At 38.0% G+C, this 8,839-nt stretch overlaps 1 protein-coding gene across 3 annotated transcripts in view; it reads right to left on the reverse strand.

Annotated features, from left to right (window-relative positions):
• Positions 1-8,601, reverse strand: part of LOC127453739 (uncharacterized) — a 31,024-nt gene extending 22,423 nt beyond the window's left edge. For all 3 annotated transcript variants that reach the window (XM_051720390.1, XM_051720389.1, XM_051720391.1), the window contains exons 1-5: positions 8,525-8,601; positions 5,334-5,526; positions 4,584-4,715; positions 4,073-4,225; positions 168-263 (exon numbers count right to left, since the gene is read on the reverse strand). In XM_051720390.1, coding sequence (XP_051576350.1) covers positions 168-263; positions 4,073-4,225; positions 4,584-4,715; positions 5,334-5,526; positions 8,525-8,544 — 594 coding nt within the window. In that variant the 5' untranslated portion in view covers positions 8,545-8,601. The remainder of the gene's footprint in view (positions 1-167; positions 264-4,072; positions 4,226-4,583; positions 4,716-5,333; positions 5,527-8,524) is intronic.
• Positions 8,602-8,839: the final 238 nt, after the last annotated feature.

Below are 8,839 nucleotides of genomic sequence, written 5' to 3' on the forward strand. Positions count from 1 at the left end.
AACAGGTCCTAACATTGTTTTTGTAAAAGGATATCTGCATAGCATATCTATTATTTATTATAAACTGATTGTAGCCTTAATCTGATAAACATATAAATAATACTGATAACATAAAATAAACTGCAACAAAACTATAGTACAATAAGTGTAATGTTATTATGACATACGTCTTTGGCAATATTTAGTTTGTTGATGTAGGTGAGCTCAGTATTAAGCAGTTCCCACAGCGCCTCCTGCTGGTGTCTCTGGGTTTTCGACATAGACTAAACATGAAGACAGAGAAATAGAGAACTTTATAAATTCAGCACACAGTAAAAATATTTCTGTTGTCCTCTCTGCTCTGCTCTCTCACTTTTGATCCAGTGCATTTTAAAGTCAACATGAAATCAAAACTGTGGCCCTATTTACTTATTTTATTTTGCCTACTTAATACACATTCCTAGTCTTATTGTGCATGATTCATCAATGTGTGTGCGATATTCTAAAGAAAAAAAAAATGTGTGTATACATATATGTGCATAAATGTATATAATATTTCATCAAAATGTAAAAACTAGCTCTCCTTCTTAAAGGGAAATTTCACCCAAAAATGAAAATTCTCTCATCATTTACTCACCCTCATACTATCCCAGATGTGTATGACTTTATATCTTCTGCAGAACACATATTAAGATCTTTAGAAGAATATTTTAGCTCTGTAGGTCCATACAGTGCAAGTGAATGGGTGCCAACATTTTAAATCTCCAAAAAGCACATAAAGGCAGCATAAAAGTAATCCATAAGACTCCAGTAGTTAAATCCATATCTTCAGAAGCAATATGATAGGTGTGGGTAAGAAACAGATCAATATTTAAGACCATTTTTGCTAGAAATGCTTCTGCCTGACCAATAGGGGGTGTATGCATGAAGAATGTGAAAGTTACCCTAAAGTTCCAAACTGGATAAATTCGCCTCCGAAGGGCACTTTGAAGGTGGAATGATTGTGGCTGCTATGTTGAAGGGTCGTTCCAAACCGAAGGGCTCATAAATAGCTGCTTCTAAGGGCCCTTTGAAACGGGCGTTTCCGTAGCGTTCATCAGATGGACACTTTGCTGCCAAGCAGACCAGAACCGGAGCATACGTAACAAATATGGAGGTTTACCAAGTGAAATTTTGTGTAAATTAAACCAGCTGCAACTGTTATCTGTTTCTATAAACAAAAACATGTGACATCCCTTCATCTCCATAGTCTATAAAGGCTTTTAATTATTATAATAAACTTTTTAAAATGAATTTAAACCCTTGGCATTTTGTTTGAAACTGGTTTATGCTTGTGTTAATTCACTGGATCAGTTATTCTAAAGGAGTTAAATAAAATACTAGGCTAATACAAAGTGTCATTTTGTTTATTTAATAAATGTAATATACATTTGTTTATTGTTTTTTTATTAAAATAAAACAACATTTTTTAAACATGAAGCTTACATTTTTCATAAAGTCATAAAGATTTACATCATTTATTTTCAGTTTTTATTCTGAAAGCAGTTAGTGATGCAAAATCATGTGTAAATATTTCTGATTAGGTGCATGTGATGTTTAAATGAGTTAGCCTTTGTACAACGGCAGCGACTCCTTTGGCTTGGATAGATGAAGCTGAAGTACGTTCCAAATGACTGATATTTTTGAGCCCTACACCCTTCAACTCCCCCCAAAGTGATGAGCCCTTAGACTGAACAGGGAGGAGAATATATAGGTAAAAACTGACTAAAATATTGATCTGTTTCTCACCCACACCTGTGAAATCACTTCTGAAGACATTGATTTAACCATTGGAGTCTTATGGATTACTTTTATCCTGCCCTTATGTGATTTTTGGAGCTTACAAATTTTGGCACCCATTCACTTGCAATGTATGGACCAAAAGAGCTGCAGAGAAATTCTTCTAAAAATCTTAATTTCTGTTCTGCTAAAGAAAGAAAATCATACACATCCGGGATGGCATAAAAGTGAGTAAATGATGAATGAATTTTCATTTTTGGGTGAACTATCCCTTTGACAATGTCTTTCTAGCAAGTCAGTCCACTGGCAGCCATCTTTGGAACGCTATCAGGCAGCTATTTTTCTATGTAAACAAACATAAAAGTGCAGCTTCTTTCTACTTGAATGGAAAAATACTGAAATCTCCAAAATGGTTGGTGAAGTTTACGATCAAAGAACACATTTCAATCAGCAGTAAAATCTGACAACACTGGAAATATGCGCATGAGCGTTCTAGAATTGATGACAGGCGATGTCTGTATCTAAAAGGTGATTGGCACTTTTACCTGTAAGGCGGGACTTCCTTTCTACATCTGTTGACTATTGCGCATTACATGTTCTCCCATTCATTTTTATGTAAATGGCCCTTCTCTGCTAAATAGTCTCGACTCTTAAAAGACTTGTCATCAAGCCCTGTTATTACCCCTCCCCTCCAATCATCTGGCTCCAATCTGTTAAGCAACGCCCGCTTTTCACGATCCAATAAATGTTTCTCTCTGAATATCCTGTTTCACCCACAAATTCATCAGATTACAATTGTAAAATTGGTTGTAAAAACTGATTTATTTTCAGTGTTTGCCAAGTTCTTAAAGGTGCAGTATGTTAGATTCAGAAACCCTTGTCATTAATGACACCTGTGGCCATTAAGTGAACTACAGCCTGTTGCTTGTGATCATGCACACACTGTATAGGGACGCGAGCGAGCATGACTCCATAGTGAAGCGAGACTGAACGTGATTCACCGGCATCGTGATCACAGATGAGGTAGCATAATTAAAATGACACAGTTATGATTGTTTTACTACAAACTTTGAGACTGTATATTATATTTGACTCTCCAGAGCTAGAACAGGGCTAAAACAAAGTGTGGATACAGGTCTGATTATGCGAGACTGTAGTTTGAAGTAATCACTTTTCTTTGCATGATACATAGGCTATCGTATAAATGCAGTCAATGTTGGCGTTAGTTAGCTAGCCAGCTTTATCAATAGCTGTTAGCTAAATTTGGTGGATGATGACAGTAGCTTTTATAAAATAGACTGTACATTATAAATATGTTGACACAATTCAGTATTGATGTGATTCCATCACAACTGTCATTTTGATATATCAATGCGCTTCTGTTTTATAATAATAGAATGTATATATTTTCTGTATAACCAAGTTACGTTACACTAATGAATGGAGCTTTATCTTGAACATTGTCTAGCATTCATTTCATGTGTTATTGTAGTTTACCCTCTGAATAATTACAGATTAACATTGACATTAACATGACTTTTAGTATAAAGAGAAGATCATTTAAATTATTTGAAAGTTACAATCAAGGCAGCTTGCAATTCGTCAGCGTTAGCAGGCAAGATGAAGTTAGCTAAAATTACACAGATCAATCCTTATGGCACTATATTTCACATGCTTTGCAGTTATGTAAGCTTACCTGTCCAATAAGAAGAACGTCAATTCAGGGTTGGTTTTGATCCCCAAAATCAAACGCAGGTCCCTCCAGGAATCAAATGCCCTGCCGATGTTCACTCTAGTTTTTGCTCAACCACGATCACTTTTCCACTTAGCCTGACGGGATTCAGTAGATAAGTAGATTTTTAATAGTAGATTTTTTTTTTGGCTTACTCTGAGTTTGTGTAGGAGTCGGTGTTGTGCTGGGAGCCGGACGTTTGCTGGATTCCATCTCTAAGATAACATTACCTAGTGTTGCAGTTTATTGTCGCTTTTGAATAGCGGAAGAGAAGCACTGAGGCAAGGCTTTCGGGAGCGCGCATAAACGTCACATCCTTTGGATTTTCCCGGCAAAAGCGACCCGCTCCCTTCGCATGAAAATCAGTCTACAGGCTTTTATAGGCAATCTAGGAAGTCCGGGAAGGACTCATTTTTTAAGTTGCGTTACAAGCTGTTCACACATTGGCAAAAAAAAGGCGAATATTACATGAAAAATTTTAAATATTGCACCTATATCTAAATCGAATATCATCAAACTTTTCCTTCCTTTTTTCACCCCGTTCTTTCTCTTTCTCTCTCTTCCTCATCCATCCATTCATACCTCATAGGAGCACACTATATCAGTCCAGGTCTGTTCCAGTGCTCTTTCAGTACATCCCTCCCCCCACATCCACCTCAGGTCAGCAGGTACATTAAAAGAGTCCAGAACCTGCTTCAGTGTATCCACCTGTCCCTGTATGCCACCTGATCGATCCTGAGATAGATAGACAGACAGACAGACAGGCAGGCAGGCAGACAGACAGACAGACAGATAGATAGATAGATAGATAGATAATATGAGAGAAAAGAGAGAATGAGTGAAAAAACAGGTTTATGATTCAGATACATACTCTTAAAATGTATGAATTTCACTGTATTGTAAACACAATACCAAACCAAGTAGGAGAGAGAGAGAGGAAGAGAGAGAGGAATAAGAAGTTAAGTAAATGTATTTTTAATAAATTGCTGCTAAGTATAAATACCATTGAAAGCATGCATAGAATAGTGCCCCCAGAATATTACTATGAAAACAGCAAGGAAGTCTCATGCATATTCTATTCCCCCAGAATTACCTCATGTGTGGAATTTTTGTCAGACACTCCCTGGCTGAAAAACACCTGCATTAATGCACCTCTGGTCTTGACACCAGTAGATGTTACCTTGCTCACTGTAGAAAAGTCCACAGCCGCCCTCTGCTTCTTTTTCTGAGAATGCAAAAATTGTATGAAACACATTGAATTTAATTGACTCAACCAAAGCCTGATCAACCCAAATTATCCATATCCAATATATCCAGCCCATGCATGTAAGGCATAGAATGATTCACCCAAGTAGGACATGTCCCTGCAACAACATCCTAACTTCAAACTGGGCTTAAGTTAGGCAGTCTGGGCCCACTGAATTTATAATGTTCTGGTTCCTTCATACTGTATGAATACTATACCTTATCTACTATATAAAATCTGTGGGCCCCTAGAACCTTTTGCACCTCTTACCCCATAAGCAACATGCCCTGACCCCAACCCTAACCACAAACTCTGACTCTTAATTTACCCTAACTAACCCTAACCCTAAAATCAGAGTTCAATAAATGGTTATTAAGAATGTTGACCTATGCATACTCCACAGAGCATGCCATCGATTGGTTCATTGAAGGATGTCGATCCAGGTCCTTCTTGCGTAAGTAACATAGAGCCAAATATATGTTTGTTTTGACCATATAAGCACCACTAAGTAGCAGATGCATTTTATGTGGTAAATGTGACAACAGTGGAGAATAGTCTTGCATTAAAAGAGTTTTATTTAAATTAGTAGTTGAGTACCTGATAGCCTACAGTATTGTATTTGTGTTTCTCTTGTGCCCTCCGTTGGCTGGATGATATTACTGCATAGAATACATCCGGGGTGTTAATGTCTGTTTCTTTCTCTTCCTCTCGCTGTCTTTCTTTTTTGTCACCAGGGGCAGTTTCCTCTGGGGCCATGACATTGCTTAGTTCCGGTCTTTTTGATGGATGACTGATAGACACAGATAAGGTTATAATGAGATTATTAATAGCCTAATACTTGTGAAAGAGAAAGACAGAGAATGAGAAAGAAAAAATGGAAAATAGACCTAAAAGCATAACTTAGAGGGGGACCAAGGAAAGACTGTGGACTGGACCAATGGGGCCAGTGCTCAGGGGCCATCTTGTTGCAGCTGTGATGTCGTATAGGCTACAAGACGTAATATATTGTCTCTCTCTATGTGCACTGTAAAAAGTAGCAACCTGTAATTGTTACCTCAAGGATCTAATTCTACTTGATTTAACCCATAAAAAATTACTTTCATTGGTGTAACCTAATTTGTCAGGTTGATTTAGTCAAATTAAATAACATATTTAATTATAATATAACAAGTTAATTTAGATCTCACAATTGTGACAAAAAGTGGCATTCAATGAGGCTGGTGCCCCGAGGCTTCAGAAGACAATAATCCTAACTTGAGCGGTATAAGTGACGGCATCGAATGATAAGAGAATCGCTGTGCTATGCTTCATTGATCAATGTCTATAATAGGGCTGGGTATTGATACAGATTTCCCGATTCGATTTCCATTCACAAGCCCTAGATTCCGATTAATTGAAGGATATTTCAGTTATAATCTCCATTTTGCTTACATAGAAAAGAGATTCTCTCTCAGTGCTGTTTATGCTGTTAACTATACATGGGACCTTCTAACTTGGAACATTACAAAAATATTAATTTGACATTTTATTTTATCCATTGCCGAACAATGTGTGCAGTGTGGCAGGGTGCATTATCCTGCTGAAAGAGGCCACTGCCATCAGGGAATACCATTGCCATGAAGGGGTGTACCTGGTCTGCAATGATTTGTAGGTAGATGGCATGTGTCAAATTGACATCCACATGAATGGCCGGACCCAGGGATTCCAAGCAGAACATTGCCCAGAGCATCACACTCCCTCCAGCGGCTTGTCGTCTTCCCACAGTGTATCCTGGTGCCATCATTTCCCCAGGTAAACGGCTCACACGTACATGGCCGTCCACGTGATGTAAAAGAAAATGGGACTCATCGGACCAGACGACCTTCTTCCACTGCTCCAAGGTCCAGTTCTGACGTTCCCGTGCCCATTGTAGGCAATTTGATGGTGGACAGGGGTCATCATGGGTACTCTGATCATTCTGTGGCTATGCAGTCCCATACGCAGCAGGGTGTGCTGTGACACATTCCTCCCATAACCATCATAAACATTTCTGTGACTAGTGCAACAATAGACCTTCTGTCGATTCGGACCAGACAGGATAGCCTTCATTGCCCTCGCGCATCGATGAGCCTTGGGCTCCCGACACCCTGTCGCTGGTTTGTGTTTTGCCCCTCCTCGGACCACTGTCGGTATGTACTCAGCACTGCTGACTGGGAGCACCCCACAAGCCTTGCCTTTTCAGAGATGCTCTGACCCAGTTGTCTGGCCATAATTATTTGGCTCTTGTCACAGCCGCTCAGGTCTTTACTCCTGCCCATTTCTCCTGCATTCAACACGTTGACTACGAGATCTGAGTGTTCGCTTTCCATCTAATTTACCCAGACCTTGACATGTGGCCTTGTTAGTAGATGATCAACGTTAATCACTTCACCTGTTAGTGGTCATAATGTTTTGGCTCATCAGTGTACAAATATATATATATATATTAGTGCTGTCAGAAAATTTAAATATTTAATCGCGATTAATCATATTATTTTTTCAGTTAATTTCAATTATTCGTGCTGAAATTTGAAATCCTCCGCAATATTAATCTGCCAGCAGGTTGTGGCTATCCACTTAGCTACAGCAATTGTGAAGCTGCATTCACACGATTTGCACCAGTGTCAAGCGCCACTTTGAAGTTTGATCTCCCCATGAAAAGTGCTGCAGTGATCATCCTAGTTTGCATACTACCCATACATCTCTTACTGCTTCTGCCATTTCATATACAGTACAAGTATTTACAGTACAATGATTTGTTGAACACAGCAAATATACTGTACGCTCCTATTTCCACTAGTGCTAATCAGATTATTTAGAAACAAAACTTTTTACTTACACTTGCTTAAGAGAGAAGCTGAGAGAGTATATTAATCATGCAACGTGTCATTCTCTTAAACAGTTGTTTTATGTGTGATCATAAGTTTAAAGAGAGCAGGCCTGAGAAATATCAGGTGGGAATTAATGGTGGGAATTAATTCAGTGGTATAGAAATCCAGAAAAGCGAGACTCAGATATGGAAAGACAAGCATATACACAGACATACCCATACACTGAATCTGATTCATACAATTCATGTTCCATGTATTCTGAACTACAGCACAGGTGATTCACATTTACCATACATGAAGTAAATTAGTGTATGATTCATGCATACACATGTTCTGAGAAAAATTCAAAAACCCACCCACATTTGACATCACTCTTTAGCAAAGCACCAGTTCCATTCAGACTTACCTTGTCATCATTAATCATTAATGGGGGGTATAATACTCCAGACAAAACATTAGGCAGACATAAACACACAAATGCATAACCATAGGCACAAATAGCCAAAAGACACAGACATGAATACATACATAATTCATAAGAAAGTAAAGAACACCAGTGATTTAGTTGTAAGAGGTAAATCTGGTTATAAAGGTTAACTTTGGTTAATACGTGACGTTTCAATGAAAAATAATTTTGATTAATGTTAAATTATAAATATACTATTGGGCATCATAACACATTTACTAATGTTAAAGTGTACAACTTTAAATGTTAAAATATAGAATTAGTATGTAGAAATTACCATTAACTATGCTTAATAAATACTGAAAAGTTATTGTTCAATGTTAGTTCAAGCTGACTATTGCGTTCACTAACGTTAGTGATAGAACCTAATTGTAAAGTGATACAGTTGTAGATTTTATTGTTATTTATATCAAGAAATCTGCATCAAAAGTTAGAATTGACCCATACATTGACTCTCTGTGCAACTAATGTACCTGGATTTGGCTGTGTCCATTTCCCTCAGACAGACATGTTTTGGTTATTTCTCTCTCCCTCCTGGCTTCAGTGTCTGTCTCTCAAGTCTTGTCTTTTTCTTTCTCTCTTAACCCTTCCTTTATTAACAGGTTGAGCAAGAGAGACAGGATTCCTCAGTCTCTGCCCATTAGAACTCAGACATAGTTCTGCCTGGAGAGGATTAACCTGATTAGTCCATTAGGGCTTTCTGATGTGATTTGACAGCAAACCAGCCATCTGATCACAGGTATATGACAACATGTAAAGTTTTAGTTGTTTAGGTAGGGATTTTAGGT

Source organism: Myxocyprinus asiaticus, chromosome 16, assembly GCF_019703515.2.
Source record: "Myxocyprinus asiaticus isolate MX2 ecotype Aquarium Trade chromosome 16, UBuf_Myxa_2, whole genome shotgun sequence".
Lineage (NCBI taxonomy): Eukaryota > Metazoa > Chordata > Actinopteri > Cypriniformes > Catostomidae > Myxocyprinus > Myxocyprinus asiaticus.